The 18,477-nt window shown below is 38.0% G+C and overlaps 1 protein-coding gene across 3 annotated transcripts in view; it reads left to right on the forward strand.

The window, feature by feature from the left end:
* The window catches only part of MASTL (microtubule associated serine/threonine kinase like), a 35,875-nt gene extending 21,568 nt beyond the window's left edge, over positions 1-14,307 (forward strand). Inside the window, exons 8-12 of one of the 3 annotated variants that reach the window (XM_025930560.2) lie at positions 2,157-3,305; positions 4,682-4,823; positions 10,116-10,229; positions 10,312-10,413; positions 13,336-14,307. In XM_025930560.2, the coding sequence (XP_025786345.1) occupies positions 2,157-3,305; positions 4,682-4,823; positions 10,116-10,229; positions 10,312-10,413; positions 13,336-13,493 (1,665 nt within the window). In that variant the 3' untranslated portion in view covers positions 13,494-14,307. Of the gene's footprint in view, positions 1-2,156; positions 3,306-3,355; positions 3,433-4,681; positions 4,824-10,115; positions 10,230-10,311; positions 10,414-13,335 lie in introns of those variants that run through there. The other 2 variants (XM_025930563.2, XM_086714698.1) reach the window with 2 other exon arrangements.
* The last annotated feature ends 4,170 nt before the right edge of the window (positions 14,308-18,477 follow it).

An 18,477-nucleotide genomic window follows, 5' to 3' on the forward strand; every position in this document is an offset into this window, starting at 1 on the left:
TTTTTTTAAGTCGTATTCTAAAACTTATATTACTTCCTTCTACACTGTTTTCTGCCAGTTTCTCATTTAGTGGAATGGTAACTCTTCTGGATCAGAAATAACTTTTAGACCACAAAGGTAATGCAGGTGTGCCTTTAAGAGTATTTATTTGGGTATTGAGGAGGGCATCTTTTGGGATGAGCACTGGGTGTTGTGTGGAAACCAACTTGACAATAAATTTCATATATTGAAAAAAAAAAGAGTATTTATTTTAGGGGCACCTGGTTGGCTCAGTCTGCTGAGCATCTCACTCTTGATTTCAGCTCAGATCATGATCCCTGGGTCGTGGGATCAAGCCCCATATCTAGCTCCATACTGAGCGTGGAACCTGCTTAGAATTCTCTCTCTCCCTCTGCCCCTCTCCCCTGCTCGTGCTCTCTCTCTCTCTCTATCTCAAAAAAAAAAAAAAAAGTTTTTATTCTAAGGAAATTGCTTGCTAAGTGAATGGAGTCACTTAAAATTATTTTACTTCATGTATATATTTCTGTTCTTGCCTTTTTTAAGCCATTAAAGCCAATAAGTATTAAAGCTGAGAGATCCTAAAGTTTTAAATTATAATAAAGTATCCTTCATAGAGTACAGATGAAATAATGTTAGATTAGAATAATGATAATAAACAAAGAATAAACCTTCAATTTGAGTAAATAATTTAGATTGTATTTGTCCCTTATTCTCAGTAATACAGTTTTCTTCATTATTGGATATTTGTATTCTAGAAGTAAGGTCAAATTATTTTTCTCAATCTCCTCTTATAGGCTGCTCTATAGGTAATATGTGCTACAGGATAAACAGATTTCCATTCCTAATACTGTTAATTCACCTCTTCCTATTCAAGAAAGTATATTGTATAATATTTCAAACTATACACAGGTTTACCTTCTTCCTCCCACTTCTGCATACTTGGGGAATGCAGTGATTAGATTATAGCAGTCTTTCTCAAGTTATGAACAGAGAGGGGTATCTGAGTGGCTCAGTTGGTTAAGCATCTGACTCTTGATTTTGGCTTAGGTTGTGATCTCACCAGTCATGAGATCTATTCCTGCATCAGGCTCTGCACTGGGCATGGAGCATGCTTGGGATTCCCTTTCTGCTTCTTACTCTGCCCCTACCCGCCTTGATCGATCTCTCAAAAAAAAAAAAAAAGTTATAAAAAAGTTATAAACAGAAGAGTGACCATGGACCACAAGGGAATCCTGATAAACCCTGTGCTAATCTTTGGATGATCTTGCAGATCTATGAGTTGTAATTTAGGGATTTTTGTTATTTTTGTTCATGATCATGCACTCATTATTACTAAGTAAGTTAATAAAGTTTGATTTTCACATACCAAAAGCAGGCAGTACTTTTTACTAAAGATACACTGTAATTGAGTAATCTTGTAAAACTCCTGAATACCATGTACCAGTTTATAATATTTTGTACAAAGCTCTGATCATACAAGAGCACTTGCAGATAGTTGGAATTCAAACAGATTTTACGAAAAGTATTTTGTTATTAATGCAAGATCATTTCATCTTGTTGACAGTGAATTCTAATTCCTGTTATTTTGGGGTTTTAATTAGAAATTATTAGTTTAGCTTCATCTTTGTCAGCTTGGTTTTATTATACTTGTTTACATTAACAAAATCTTTGCCTATGATTTTCCATTAACTATGTCTTAAGTCCTGTGCATTTTATAATTCAAAACAGAATCATCTATACCGCTGTTGCCAAGCAGATATATACATAATGTAATCTTACCCTCAGTTTTGCCTCAAATTTCCCTTAATTTTGCCTGAAAATGTTGCCTATTAATTTGTCCTACTTAAATAATTTGTATCAAATATGTGTTACAGAAGACCAAAATAATATACAAATACATATTAAATTATAATACACACTGTAGTTAATTTGAATTTTAGACTAGTGTTTTACTCAAAATATATATAAATACATGCTATAATTGTTTATATTGTTTTCTAATTTTCTTTTATCATTGTTTTTTGGTTCCATTGGAAAGTGGGAATAGGTAGCATAATAGTTTATGGGGTCATTTATTCCACCTAAGTCAACAGGTTTGAAAGGTTCAAGAATCTCAGTTTTATACAACTAAAACGGTGTTTTTTCCTCCCTCTCAGGAAAGTGATGATGCACTGGGCTCTACAATGATGAGTTGGAATATAATAGAAAAGCCTTTGTGTACAAAATCTACCAATGCCATCGAGACCAAAGGTTTCAATAAAAAGGATCTTGAGTTAGCCCTTTCTCCCATTCATAACAGTGGTACCATCCCTGCGACTGGAAACTCTTGTGTAAACCCTGCTAAAAAATGCTTCCCTGGGGAAGTTTCTTGGGAAGCAAGAGAACTGGATATAAATAACATTAACATGGCCACTGACAAAACACAGCCTGCTTTTCATCCGTCAGATCCATGGGCTGTGGATTCTGGTGATATGACTGAAGAGCACCTTGGGAAGAGAGGTTTTAAAAGAAATTTTGAGTTAGTTGACTCTAGTCCTTGTCAGAATATTATACAGAATAAAAAAAATTGTATAGAGCTTAAGGGGAGTAATGAAATGAGTGATGGTTGTATAAATCAAAGGACAGGCTTAACAACTGAAGTCCAAGACCTTAAGCTATCAGTATGTAGAGGTCAGCAAAATGACTGTGCTAATAAGGAGAACCTGGTCAATTCTTTCATTGATAAACAACAAACACCAGAAAAATCACCTATCCCAATGATAGCAAAAAACCTTATGTGTGAACTAGATGAAGATTGTGACAAGAATAGTAAGAAGGAGCACTTAAATTCTAGTTTTCTATGTTCTGATGATGAGAGAGCTTCTAAAAGTATTTGTATGGACTCCGATTCATCTTTTCCAGGAATTTCTATAATGGAAAGTTCTTTAGAAAGGCAGTCCTTAGATCCAGATAAAAGCATCAAAGAATCCTCTTTTGAAGAATCAAACATTGAAGTTCTACTTACGGTATCACCCAGCTGGCAAGAAAGTACCTTGGCAAAAAGTGATGAGAATCCTGCTGTCCAAGGCAGTAGCCAAAAAATATTAGCTCCATCTTCGGAAGTGTTGAAAACATTAACCGTATCTAAAAGAAATGCTGTAGCTTTTCGAAGTTTTAACAGTCCTATTAATGCATCCAGTAACTCAGAACCATCCAAAATGAGCATTACCTCTTTAGACGCAATGGATATTTCCTGTGTTTATAGTGATTCATATCCCATGGCTATAACCCCTACTCAAAAAGGAACATCCTATATGCCATATCAGGTATGTTATAACTTTTTAACACTTTGTGTTCATCCTATATGCCATATCAGGTATGTTATAACTTTTTAACACTTTGTGTTTAGACTTTATAACAAACTATTAAAGCCAGATACTTGCCTCTCACCTGGATTGTATGAGATTTACCATAGAATTCTGTTCTGCTTATTGGGAATCTATGGATTGATTGTTGGAGGTTTTGATGCATAAAGGTAAAGCTGGTAGTAATTTTATTATTCTTAAATACAGCTCCTCCATCTGCTCTCTAGACTTTCACATATTTCCAATCACATGTTTACATATTTACAGTCACATATTTTCACCTGATGACAGCAACTCTGAGGTACAATATAGAGTCCACTCTACCTTGCTGCCTTCTAAGGATCTTCATAGACGATCTCTTTTCTTTTTAGAAACAAGTTGAAAATATATATTACCAATCTTACGTTGTTTGTGTTTTCTAAACTTTTAAACCCAAAGTTTCATTTTTTTTTCTTCCTTTGGAGAGAGATCATAAAATAGAAAGTGCAAACCCTGAATTAGGGTCACAAGACTCAGGTTGCCTATTCAGAGCTTAGTGACTTAGCAATCCCTTTCCCTTAGAGCGTGTTTATCTGCCTGTAGAATATGCTGATAACCTGTTCCACTGGTCTCACAGAGTCCTTGTGAGATAACAATATCTTTTTTTCTTTTTTAATTTTTTATTTATTTTTGAGACAGAGAGAGAGTGTGTGAGCAGGGGAGGGGCAGAGAGAGAAGACGACTCACAGAACCAGAAGTAGGCTGTCAGCCTCCAAGCTGTCAGCACAGAACCCGACACGGGGCTCAAACCCACAAACCATGAGATCATGACCTATTTGTTGCACTGTCCCTCAGTGACTGTTCTTAAGTTTGTATTAATCCATGCTATCAAGAAATTTTTCTTGTGGCCCCTGGGTGGCTCAGTCATTTGGGCATCCGACTTCAGCTCAGGTCATGATCTCATGGCTCGTAAGTTCAAGCCCCGCATCGGGCTCTGTGCTGACAGCTCAGATCCTGGAGCCTGTTTCGGATTCTGTGTCTCCCTCTCTCTGACCCTCCCCCATTCATGCTCTGTCTCTCTCTGTCTCAAAAATAAATAAACGTTAAGAAAAAAAATAAAAATAAATTTTTTTTCTTGTGGATTTTTTCATTCTGTCTTGCATATCCTGATCTTACTGAAATAATTGGTGTTATCTAAACTATTGAATTTCACCAGCTTTCAGGACTGTTCAAAACTGATCAAGAATTTGAGTATATCTCTTATGCCCAACAGCCTAGCTTTGCTTTTGTTTTAGCAATTCTGTTCGCTGTAAAAGGAATGGAGATATTTATTGTCTATTAAACTCTTTTTAAATTAGCATACCCCAAATCAGATCAAATCAGGAACTCCATACCGAACTCCAAAGAGTGTGAGGCGAGGGGCAGCCCCAGTGGATGATGGACGAATTCTTGGAACCCCAGACTACCTTGCACCTGAGCTGTTACTGGGCAGGGCCCATGGTAAGGCTTCCATATCTTGAGTTTTTGAAGTGTTCTCTATCTTTACGTTTTCTTTTGAGGAAAAATTGTTTTAAATTTCTTTGGTACTTGGATTGCCAAGAGTTAAAAGAAAATGAACTCATGTGATGCTCTTTTCTCATAAATATGGCATTTATTTATTATGGTAAAAGAAGACATGCAGCCATTTGTTCTTTGCCTTCCGTTTCAGTCTCAGTGATCCAGAGAAACCCTACCGTCCACCTGCTCTATTATCTTCGCTCTAAATGTCTTCTTAAGGTCTGTTCCAGTTTTGGCTCAGGAATACAAAGTCGGGCCTAAACTTCAGTCGGCAGCCTGATTAGAGCTTACCTTCACTTATTCCCCCCTTACCACAAGGGTCAAGCCAGTAATGAGCCGTCTTCTGGATGCAGCCTAGGAAGACAGGATGGCATTTTTACTTAGCCTCTCTTTTTCCCCTTTGCTCTCTGAAGAACGTTCCCTTCTTGCATTCTGGAACCAACTATATTGGTTTCCTAGGACCATTGTAACAAAGTGCCACAAACTGATGGTTCAAAACGACAGGAACTTCTTGTCTGACAGTTCTGGAAGCTGGAAGTGTGAAATCAAGGTGTGGGCAGGACCATGCGCCCTCTGAGAGGTGTGAAGGAACTACCCCCACCCCTTCTAGCTTCCGGTGGTTTGCCTGCAGTCTTTGGCGTTCCTTGGCTTGCAGGTGCCACACTGAAACCATCCCTCTTCATATGCTGCTCTCCCTGTTTCTCCATGGTCACATGGCTGTGTTTTTATAAGGACTAGTCACATTGGCTTAGGGGCCCACCCTACTCCAGTATGAGCTCATCTTAACCTACCTAATTATAAGTGCCAGTACCATATTTCCAAATGGCACGTTCCAAGGACCTCAGGACTAAGACTTCAACATGTCTTTTCTCAGAGCAAAATAATTCAGTCCATAATGTGAGCACCTTGATATCAGTTGCTTCCCTTTTCTTTGGGTTCTTTGGTAATCAACTGTCTCATCTTCCCCCCACCCCCTCCACCCCTTCTATTTTTATTCCTGTGTTGCCTTTCTCCTTAGCATGAAAATAATTTCCATCCTTGTTCCCCTCACCATCTCCCTTCTCAAAGGTTGCCTCTTTGCCTGATATTTTTTTGCTCTGGCAATCTGACTGTTATCCCTCCATTTAACTGACACTGTTTCTTTCTTTTTTTTTTTTAAGATTTTTATTTTTAAATAAACTGTGCACCCAACGTGGGGCTTGAACTTACAACCTCGAGGTCAAGAGTTGCATACTCTATGGACTGATCCAGTCAGGCGCCTGTCACTGACACTTTGTTGTTAACAGTCCTCAGTGATGTTGTTCTTGTCAGATATACCGGCTTCTTCTCATTCTCACTACTTTGTTGCTACTCCTCTGCTCTTCAGCTCTTCCAAACATGGAGATTCTTCTTCACAGTCCTGCCCTTTACTTACCCTTTTTTCCCTACACCTACTTCCTGTTAATCTCCTATCTCCCATGACTTCAGTGCTCATGTCCTTGCTGATGCTTCCTAAATATCCAGCTCTAATCCCGACTTTCTTTAGGCAGCAGACACATGGACAAAGTACCTACTCAGCTTTCCACTGGCCATGCTGTATGTCAGAATGGGACTTGTCCAGCTTGCTCTTCCTCTGTTCCCTCTCTCAATTCCACCACCTTCGTGATAGCACAGACCTTGCCCCTGCATTCAGGCAGGTAAATCCAGCCAATACTGTCCCTGCAGAATTTCTTCTCACTTTTCCATCTCTGTCACTATCCTCTGTAAGAAACTCCTCTTTCCCTTTTCATTAATTTACTAGCTCTCTTCCTGGACCATCAACTTCATTCTGTTGTCTATAATCACTGCCACCAGATTTTCCCTCTTAAGACATAAAATGGTCAGGCTACTTCTCTCCTTCAAAAACCATGGTGGCTCCATCCCACCTGCAAAATAAAATCCAGATTATTGATCATGGCATTGGAGGCTCTAAGCTCTTGTAGTAGCCTCATCTCTCAAAGAATCTCTCTCTGTTTCTTTTCCTTCTATAAACAACAAAAATGTATTCCTCACACACAGTTCCAGAGTGTGGGAAGTTCAAGATCGAGGTGCCAGCAGATTCAAAAGAATCTCATTATAAGCCTTATGTTCTCATTCTGCTTCTTAGACTCATCTTTCTTCAGCTTTTCCTTATCTTGCGCAAGTATTTTCCCTTAGTTGAGAAAAGCCAGAACCCCATCATCTTCCCATCAAATTTCGTCTCATCTCATCACCTGTTCAAATGTTACCTCTTCCACAAAGCATCCTTGGTCAGTTATGGGGAAGTAGCTGTTCACTTTTATATCACTTTTTTATACACTGTTTAATGTCAGCTTATGTCATTTTACCTATGTTATTATATTTGTCTCCACTGCAAAAGCTTATGAAAATTTCTTAACACTTGAGTCTGTGTTTTCCTTCTACATAGCACTCCAGAAGGATTCCTGGGTTAGCACTCAACTAACACTGTTAACAATCTCTGTGATGCTGAAAGGAGAGACCTTCCATATTCCCCATTACTGGCCAGAGCAACTAAGTTCCTCTGGGCATTTAACTGACTTTGTACAGTGCCCATATTGCTAAGTCACAGGTTTGCCAGCTCACTTCCTGTAATCTGCATTTTCTCTATCTAGGATCCGGTATGAAGGTAAGCTTCAAATTGAAAGGTTTGCTTTATAGGATCCTGCCACTGTTTTAGTGGGAGGATCTAGTTACCTCAGCTATCTAGTGATAGATTTTAGGATTTTCATTTCCTATAAAGGTAATTTGGTCCACAGTTTTTAAAATAGCAAATAATACAAAGCAATTTATAATTAAAAAAAAAAAATGACTATATCTCTTTCCCAAATCGCAGGCCCCAAGAGCAGTCACTACAGCAATTCTGTTTCTTATATTGACCTCTCTGTTTCTAAACATCGTGCTGAGGACAGCTAAGACTCCTCTGATGTCCTCCATGGTCTTCTCCTTCCACCAAGGACTTTGGAACTCCTGGCTGAGTTTCCCATAGCTTCTTGTACATATTTTTGTTTCATGTCTCTTAACATCGTGTCAAATTTATCTATTTTCGTCTCTCCCCAGAGTAGGTTTGCTTCTTGGGAAAAGTTATCTTTCTTATTCATCTTTGTGTCCCTTGTATCTGGCACAATACTTATATCTAGTCCAAATGAATGATGTGAGAATGAACTCAGTTTTAATACAGTGTGCCTAATTACTCTTTTCTTTGGTGCAGGATTTCAGACTTCTGGTGAGTGAACTTCTCTGTAAAGTAATATGGCAAAGCAAATTAAACTGAACAGTCAAAGTATAACTAGATCACATTGCAGAGAAAATTTTTTTTTCTTTCACCTTATTTAGTAAATATAAAAATAAACTGCATTCTGTCTTCTGAGCAGTAAGACATCCAGAGAGACTGCTCTTCTCTGTGAAAGCAAATATAGGCATGATGCATTTTTAAAGTAACTTGTAAAAGTAGCAGAGTGTGAAGATGCAGACTTTCTTATTGCACCCAGGAAATAGGCTTCATAAAAAATATGAAAATTAGCACCTCCAAAAGGGCATGAATTTTCTTAACTATTTAATTCCATTATTATTAGAAAACAAAAAGGTATAACCATATCAAATGTACAAATTACAGATGTGGGTTTCGAATTAGAAAACCGATAGCGTAAAACAAGTTTGTTCTATTTCTCTGGCTAGCAGTATATATTATAATTGCTATATCTATCATAATATGTGATCTTATTAGACTTTGACTCAAATATATGGGTATGTGTGACATATCCATGGAGAAATCATGTATGTTTTTGACATGAGTACATTTTGGCTGAGCTGGGAAAAGGGTTCTAATTTCTAACCTAAGTAAAATAATGAAAACATATGTTTTTTCCCCTGACTTCTCCCCTACTTTTCTGTTATTTGGTTATACTGTCTATCTGTTGGAATAATTCTTCTTCAGCGGTGCTTAAAAGAGCTACTAACTGAGGTGGTTTGTATGTTTTTATAGTGTTATTATAGAAATGGAAGCCTATAGATGGTTCTCATCACTTTTTCCTTAGGGAAGACAGGATTATGTGGCTTGCAATACAAAGGCACTCTAAATGCATGTAATTATTTTCCTAATGGCAGATTCCCCAGTGCTTTCCTACTTGTTTGAAAATGGGATGGTGGCAGTTGCTTAACCATAATAATGAATTTTGAGAAATGGATTTAAAGAGCAATTTCCAAGCAAATTTAGTACTAGATTAGAATTCCTATTTTAAATTTATATTGAAGATGGTCATTTCTTGACTGAAGTTAACCTTTGCTTAGGAAACACTTTTTCATAGAGAGGACTAAACAAAAGTATAAACCAGATTATAAGGTCATATTTATAATAATCACTTAAAACATCTTTGTATATAAAATAATATAAAAACAGGGAGGGGGACAAAACAGAAGAGACTCATAAATATGGAGAACAAACTGAGGGTTGCTGGAGGGGTTGTGGAGGGGGGATAGGCTAAATGGGTAAGGGGCACTAAAGAATCTACTCCTGAAATCATTGTTGCACTATATGATAACTAATTTGGATGTAAATTAAAAAAAATAAAAAATAAAATAAATCTTTGTATATGAATGATGCTTCCAGTAAAGATCTCATTTAGAAATCAGCTTTACCTATTTATCAAACCTTATCTCCTAATTACCACTGCAAGCCATAGTTTAAGTGAATACTTTTTGTTAAACTAATTTGTTCCTCTATGTTCTTCAAAGGAGTAAGGTTACATTAAAACACGAAGGCTTTCCCTTGTTAACCAGGCTGTCCTCCAATTAGTATAAATGTTGCTACTTCATCTCACCCCCATGTGAAGTAAGTGGAGTACAGAATCATCTAAATGTTATTGTCCCCCAATTTGAAATTGACAAGTACTCTATTTTTGAGAGTAATCTTTAGATTTAGAACATGTTAAGTATTCAGAATATCAGAAGTTATTAGTAAGTGACAAAAGATAGCTTTAACTTTTCTTTAATGAGCTGTGTTAATTGCTAATCTAAACTTCCTGGAAAACAGAGAAGTAAAGTAATTGCCAGGTTACTGAAATGAAAGTAATTTGAGTTTTTGCACCTTATGAAGCTAGAAGAAAGCCTTAGGGAAATGAATGCCTTGATTTCTTCCAAATATCCATGTATTGATGTTTTAGTTGATGAAACATTTGTACAAAATGCTTGCAAGTTCAACTAATCCCTCCTAAATTCCAGGTCCTGCAGTAGACTGGTGGGCACTTGGAGTTTGCTTGTTTGAATTTCTAACAGGAATTCCTCCTTTCAATGATGAAACACCACAACAAGTATTCCAGAATATTCTGAAAAGAGGTGATTCTGTTTCTGTTAAGGTAGACGCATTTATCTCTCTGTATTATTTGAACAATGATCAACAAGCTATTTGTATTTGTAGATATCCCATGGCCTGAAGGTGAAGAAAAGTTATCTGATAATGCTCAAAATGCAGTAGAAATACTTCTAACTATTGATAATACAAAGAGAGCTGGAATGAAAGGTAAGGTCTTATGTTAATAAACTTAGCCTTGATTTGTTTCAGGTGAATGGTAGTAATGATATCAAGTTCTAGTACAACACTACAAATAATCTGACTGCTAACTGGGTTTAAAAAATGTCTTCAGTTTATTTTTGCCTGCTAGGTATACATTGATATATTGATCCTTGTTCTACATTAAAATTCAATGCATTAGGTTAGGATGTCCACTCACTGAATTTTATTAATCTCAAACAATTATCTTAAAACAATCTTGTCAATGTCTTAGGATTTTTTTAAAGCCTGATAAAGTTCATCATCAACAAATACAGAAAATATTTTTTTATCAAAATTATCTTCTGTAATTTCATACTGCTTCATTTCTGATATCATTATTGACTGGCAAATGTATTAGGTGCCAGGTTGTCTCCAATAAGAAAAATTGATACATTTGTGACCCATTCAATGGTTTTTTCCAGTGCAGGGGTTATTAAATTCCAATTTTGAAACAAAAAACCCATTGGCTTCAATTGAGATTCAAATTAGATTTAATGTCACCTGCCTTAAAATCTTTTTTGTAACAAAGTATATATGTTTGTTATGTCTTCAGTTATGTCCTCAGATGCATTTCCATGTGATGTAAGGTATTTAGAAAAACGAGCTTTGGTAATATGTCATTTGCAACAGCTTCTAGGTGCTCCCTCAAATAAGATCAACAGTTTATTCACTTATTTCACAAATCCTATAGAGTGACTTTCAGGTGCCAGGCAATGCTGCACCCAGGGATGAACCAGACTAAAATTCATGTGCTTGTAGAACTTACTCTCTAGTGGAAAGACAAAAAGTAAACAGATACAGCTATGACATAATGCCATCTAGCAGTGAGTCCTGGAAAGAAAAATAAAGCAAGTGAGTAGATACAAAGTGTTGACAAGAGATTTGCTAGATAGAGTGGTCAGAAAGACCTCTGTGAAGAGTGAGATTTGAGAAAAATCCTATGTAAACTGAGGGTGCAGACATTTGAAACCTCAGTTCTGAAAATTACTTTAGAACAGTTCTCAACTGGGGTAATTTTGCTTCCCAAAGACAAAGTAAGTGAAAATAAGTGGAGACAGAAGAACAGCATCCTCAGCACCAATGACCTCAGATTTTTGTTCGTTTAATGAACAATTTACATAGTGAAGCAGATGACAGGAGTAGTCTTTGATTAGAAACAGTTGTTTCAACAACTGTTTGTTGAGTTCATCTTAAACTGGCTTAGAATTCCTTAGTGAGTTCAGTTGATGAGAGAGCCATAAAGCATCCTGTCACATCCAGATACAGTTTAAGAGTTACTGCTAAGTAACTCTAAAGTAATCCATGCTCAGGCATTTATTTTGAACAATTGAGAGACAAATTCTCTAAATGTGAATTATTTTTGCTATTTTATTGTTTTCCTACCAATCTTTTAGTTTAGGGAAAAACCAACTTGTAGACATACTGATTTCCCAACTCATCACTCCCAATATAGACACATAATTATTTCTTGGCTGTGTGGTCTTCTCACAGTAATTTCCTTAAATTGGTTGCTGTTTTTTTTTTTTGTTTTTGTTTTTTTTTTTTTTTTTGAAGTAATGCCTTAGGGGCGCCTGGGTGGCGCAGTCGGTTAAGCGTCCGGCTTCAGCCAGGTAACGATCTCGCGGTCCGTGAGTTCGAGCCCCGCGTCAGGCTCTGGGCTGATGGCTCGGAGCCTGGAGCCTGTTTCCGATTCTGTGTCTCCCTCTCTCTCTGCCCCTCCCCCGTTCATGCTCTGTCTCTCTCTGTCCCAAAAATAAATAAAAACGTTGAAAAAAAAATTAAAAAAAAAAAAAGAGCTGTATTGAAGTAATGCCTTAATTGTCACTTGATTTTTTTTTTTATATTTTTTTAATGTTCATTCATTTTTGAGAGAGAGAGCACAAGCTGGGGAGGGGCAGGAAGACAGGGAGACACAGAATCCAAAGCAGGCTCCAGGCTCTGAGCTGTTGGCACAGAACCTGATGCAGGGCTTGAACCCACAAACTGTGAGATCATGACCTGAGCTAAAGTCGGACACTTAACTGACTGAGCCGCTTGGGTGCCCGGTCACTTAATTTTTTGCAAACATCTTTATTGTTGTCTTACAAAGTGAAGGGTTGAGGAGAGGGAAGGTTGTGTCTAGCAACTAAATATCACAAGTGTGATCAAAAGACCATAATTTCATTTTAGTAGGTAAAAGGAATTAGCAAAGAAGACAGGTACTGGAAATGTAGTTCAAAAGAGGAACAAAGTTGAGATCTTGTAAGTGAAGCAGTAGAGATTCCGGATGTACCCATACTGCTAAAGAAGCGTACAATGGAGATACAAGTCGATGAAATCAAAGTCAAAGAACCATGAAGAGAATATTTCACAAGTGTCATCAATGTATGTGTTAAAATTACCATGAAGGATAAGGATGGAGCATATGGAAGAAAGTAAGGTAGTGGAGGATGGGTTCTTAGCAAAGTTACATAGGACAAAAGATGGTGCTAAGGACTGAAGAGATAGAAACCAGCAGCATTGTCTTGGAATGAGAAGTGGGCATTAATCCTGAAGATCAGTGGTGTGGAAACTGTATCCCAGAACAGGAAGTAGGCCAAGCTCTTATCTCATCAAGGCAGGGATTATGTGAGAAGATGGAGGCATGAGAATGATAGGCTTCTTTTAAGGCAAATCTTTCATTCGCTTATTTGACAAATACAGGCCAAGCACCTGTCATGTGTCAGGTGTTATACAAAATAACACAGTATGTGCCACTGTGAAGTATGTAGTTGCACAGAAATTAAACACATACGTGAGAAGCAAAACAAGGGCAAGATACATGTGAGACCTTCTCTTGATTCCTGTAAAACAGTACTTACTTAGGCAATGGTGTCATAATACTATGTTTTGTTTTATATTTTCCCTAAGAGCTAAAATGTCATCCTCTCTTCAGTGATGTGGACTGGGAAAATCTGCAGCATCAAACTATGCCTTTCATACCCCAACCAGATGGTGAAACAGATACATCCTATTTTGAAGCCAGGAATAATGCTCAGCACCTGACTGTATCTGGATTTAGCCTATAGCACATAAATTTTGTCTTTAATCTAATCTTGTTTTATAGAATAAGCTAGCATAATTATATATTCCTTCATAGTAGACTGATCTAAGGGAAAAAAGAATCATTATGTTACTTGGATCAATGAGCTTTTAATGTATATTACAGCTTCCACAGAGTTAAAAGGCTATCAAGAACATAACCAGTAACTTACTTAATCTCATAGTTGTATATAGAGCTTCAAGACCTTTTTCACCTTATTTATTTTGTGTCTGCACTTTATGAAAACTAATGTGTCAATAAAACTAGAATAACACTACTCCTTTAAGAGAGGAGCAAGCCTCAAGCCTAGCTTTTCTTTCACATGTAGATTTCAGTCCATCATTCAGTTTGGTGTTAAAATAACAATTTTATTGTAATGTAATTTAGCTGGACATGATTGCCTGCAAAAACCGCAATCTCAAGAACAATCGTTTAAGGTTGCAATTGTGGCCTCAAACCCGTAGCTGAGAAACTCCTTCACTTGGTAGTATAACTCCTTTAGGGAATGAGGAATGAAAAGGGCAGAGGTTTTTGTTTACCTTACTAGGAATACAGTCTTGCTGCCTCGACTGCTTCTGGTACTTTCTCAACAATACATATTTGCTTAAAATTGTACTGGAGGACTTAGGTGTGATATGCTATAGCAATTTTAACAGCTTGTTCAATTTTAATGAAAAATGTGATGGTTTGCAACTTAAAAGAATTTGTATAAATAAAACATACAACGTTATGTGAAACAACCTGATCCCTAAAAATAAATAATAATTTATTTTTGCTTAATAAATATAACACTTAAAGTATACTGTCAACATCCTTCTGTTAAGTATATATACACACCAAGATTCAACTTCACTATAATAGTTTGTTACCCAGTGGTAAATAAATGGATGAGTAGTCAAAGAAGATGGTGGCAGAGGACCCTGCACCCACCTCCTCCCAACTAGATAACTATCAGATCATCCTGAATACCCCAGAAATAGACCTGAAGACTGACAGAACAAACTCCACAACTAAAGGGAGAGAAGAGGCTACATCAAAGAACGTAGGAAGTACGGTGACATGCTTTAGGAGAAAAATGGATCCTGGTTGCTGCAGAGGGCAGGGAGCTATGGTCACAGAGGGCAAGAGAGAGGAGCACACAGGGGAACACACAAGGAGAAGGTTTCCCAATAGCCATTGGCTTGGGAAACAAGAGGGGCTGAATTTCATGAATTCTTGCAACTAGGGGAGCTTACATCCTGAAGTTTTAAAGGTCAGTGGGGTTGGCTAGGATAGAACCCAGAGGGCACTACTCTGCTCCTAGAAAGAAGGCAGGCAAAAAACCCAGGGACAGACACCAGGGAAACAGCAATCTGAAGAGTGCCTGGGACACAGGAGATTACTCGCTTTTCTCAGAGTGTGTCCCTGACAGCATTCACAGGGACACCTCTCTGGGGATAAAGGTACCAGCTGGTGCCATTTCCCTCCCCCAACCATCAGCATAAAGACAGAGCCACCTATGGGAAGTAGCGCTGTGCCTATACTAACTACTAACTTGCTCACACCAAGAACCATCCCCCTGTGTCCCAGTGGAGCTGCCCTTTTCAGTCACATTTGCCTCAGTCTCAGTGCAGCAGGCCTCTCCCCAAGAAGATGAGAACAAACACCTGCCCACACCATATGTCCCAACAAGAGAGTTTTGCAGGGCCTCTTTTCCAGTGGAGGTAGTGACAGGACTCATTTCACAAGCAGAACAAAGCACACCTAGTTAAAACTTGCCACATTCAGGCCAGGTACCAAACACTGTCCACAGCAGGCAAGGAGAGCCTCTGCAGACGACTTCCCTGAAGGATAGAGCAGCCAGAACACAACAGCAGAGTACATACAACACATTAAAGGCACTCCCTGAAGTACCAGCCCTGGGCAATATAGGACTTGTTTATAAGGCTATGACTGTCATGGGGAGACATAAGTGGCTTTTCTGACACACACACACGCGCGCACACACACACACACAAGGCAGAGACTTAGACAAAATGAGAAGATAGGAATTTATCCCAAATGAAAGAACAAGATAAGGCCACAGCCAGAGATCTAAATGAAATAGCCAAAAGTAAAATGCCTGATAGAATTTAAAGCAACAATCATAAGGACACTCACTGGACTTGAGAAAAGAATAAAAGACATCAGTGAGGTCCTTACCACAGAGATAAGAGTTAAAAAGAAATCAGAGATGATGAGTGCAATAAATGAGATTAAAAACACACGATGCAATGAACAGAAGGCTAGAAGAAGCAAAGGAAAGAATTAATGACCTAGAAGACAAAGTAACAAAGCAATGAAGCTGAATGAAAAAGAGAAAGGAGAATTACACAAAATGAGAATACACTTAGGGAACTCAGTGACTCCATCAAACATAATATTTGTATTATAGGAACCCCAGAAGAGAGAAAAGGGGCATAAATTTTATTTCAAAGAATAATATTTGAAAAATTCCCTAATCTGGAAAAGGAAACATACATCTAGATCTAGGAGGCAGAGAACTCCCATCAAAATCAACAAAAGCAGGAAGGAGCCAAGATGGCAGAACAGCATGGAAGTTTTTTGTGTGTCTTGTATCCATGAAATACAGCCAGACCAACATTAAACCATCCTACCCACCTAGAAAACTGGAGGGTTAACACAACAATCTGCACAACCTGAACCACAGAATTCAACAGGTAGGTGGCACAGAGAGGTGAACTTGGGGACCAAGAAGCCGTGAAAGGTAGGGAACCGCTGCAGGGACTAAAAAGGGAGAAAGGAGAGGGTTTAAATTCCATTGAGAATGTAAATAAGGGGGGCGCCTGGGTGGCTCAGTCGGTTGAGCAACTGACTTTGGCTCAGGTCATGATCTCACGGTTTGTGAGTTTGAGCCCCGCGTCGGGCTCTGTGCTGACAACTCAGAGCCTGGAACCTGCTTCTGATTCTGTGTCTCCTTCTCTCTGCCCCTCCCCCACTCATGCTCTGTCTCTGTCTCAGAAATAAACATTAAAAAATTTTTTTTAAAAAAGAATGTAAACAAGGGGAGTGCAAAGGCTGCAACTCTGCAGCTCAATACCTGGCGGTGCTCTGGTGGGAAGGGCGAATTCCCAGGAACAGAGTGGGGTCCGGGAGGTTCTCGGGCCACATGGGGCAATGCGGTTCCACTGCTGGAAGGACATTTGGTAGAGACTGTTGAAGCCATCTGGTCCCAACAGATCCTGGAAGGCGGCCACATTCGCTGGTGCTGGGGCAAGGTCGTTAAGGGTGAAGCCTGGTGCCAGATGTGTGTTGTGATTTTCCATAATCCCTGAAACACTGCTGCTACATTGTCTCATGAACTTTTTCTGGGGTGGGCTGGCACCTGGCCGCAGTCTCGGGTCACTGGCAGCAGCAGGGTCCAGAGTGCATTCCTGGGTGTAGCTGATATTCGGCCATTGCTCATTTGGCCATTGCTCAGTGAGACCCTCCCGCAGAGGGGCTGAACGGGTCAAAGCCGCAGTCCTTCGGAAGTAAGGGGCCAGGGAAAACAGCCACATCTGAGACAAAACTCGGGAGAGAGGTACTGCCTGGGGCCTGGTCAGGGAGAGTGAAAAAGCATGAAGTGGACGAGAGCTGAAGACAGAGGATGAGTGCACGATTGCTGATCTGGGAGAACAGACTGGGTGGCTGGGTGGCACCATTTTCACTGCTCCCTCACGTGCACATAAGCACCTACGAGCACCACAACAATCCACCCCAGTAGGCTAGCAGTGCCATCTAGTGGAGAGCAGAGCTGTTACATTGAGCCCCGCCCACCTGGGCCAACTTTGCTCTTCTACAACACAAGTCTTACTGCCAGCTTAATTTATGGACTATAAAGCGCTACATAGACTGACTTCTAGGGGAAAACGAAGCAATTTCAGTCCTTCTTCAATCTGTTAGGTTCATCTATTCAATTTTCTTTCTTTTTTTTTCTCTTTTACAATTCTTTTCTTTTTCCTAAATACAGAGACAAAATTCATTTTGATTTTCAATTTTTATTAAAAATATTTTCCTTTAATTTTTATTATTATATCTTTTACTTTTCTGTGAATTTTTTCGAATTCTACTTTACTTCCATCATTTTATTTTAGTCTACTTTAGTGTATTCACCTTTTCAAATTTTCAATTTCCTTTTTTTTTCTTTTTTTTCTCTTTCATTTATTTTCTTTTTCTTGAATGCAGAAAGAGAAAAACTTCACTTGTACTCTCAATTTCTATTAAAAATATTTTCATTTAATTTTTATTACTATATTTTTTGCTTTTAGGTAAATTTTTTCAAGTTCTATTTTACTTCCATCAATTTATTTTAGTCTACTAGTGTATTCACCTTTTCATATTTTCAAATGATTTCATCTTTTCTTTTTTTTAATTTTTTCTCTTTTTCATTTCTTTTTCTTAAATACAGAAAAGGAAAAATTAATATTTATTTTTAATTTGTTTAAAAATATTTGTCTTTAATTTTTTCTACTATATTCTTTACTTTTGTGTTTATTTTTTCAAATTCTATTTTACCCCCATCATCTCATTTTAGTCTATTTCAGTGTATTCATTTTTTCAAATTCTCAATTTCCTTCCCCCCCCCTTTTTTTCTCTAATCTGTCAAACAAATTTCAACACCCAGACCAAAACACACCTAGGATCTAGCATCATCTATTTGATGTGTACGTGTCTGTGTGTGTGTGTTTAATTTTTAATTTTAATATTCTTTAATTTTAATTTTTTAATTTTTCTACCTCATTAATTCCTTTTCTCCCTTCAAAATGACAAAACGAAGGAATTCACCCCAAAAGAAAGAGCATGAAGAAATGACAGCCAGGGATTTAACCAACACAGATACAAGCAAGATGTCTGAACCAGAATTTAGAATCACGATAATAAGAATACTAGCTGGAGTCAAAAATAGATTAGAATCCCATTCTGCAGAGATAAAAGAAGTAAAAAATAGC

The sequence above is a fragment of the Puma concolor genome, chromosome B4, assembly GCF_028749965.1.
Source record: "Puma concolor isolate L17-30 chromosome B4, mPumCon1.1.hap2, whole genome shotgun sequence".
NCBI classification, from domain to species: domain Eukaryota; kingdom Metazoa; phylum Chordata; class Mammalia; order Carnivora; family Felidae; genus Puma; species Puma concolor.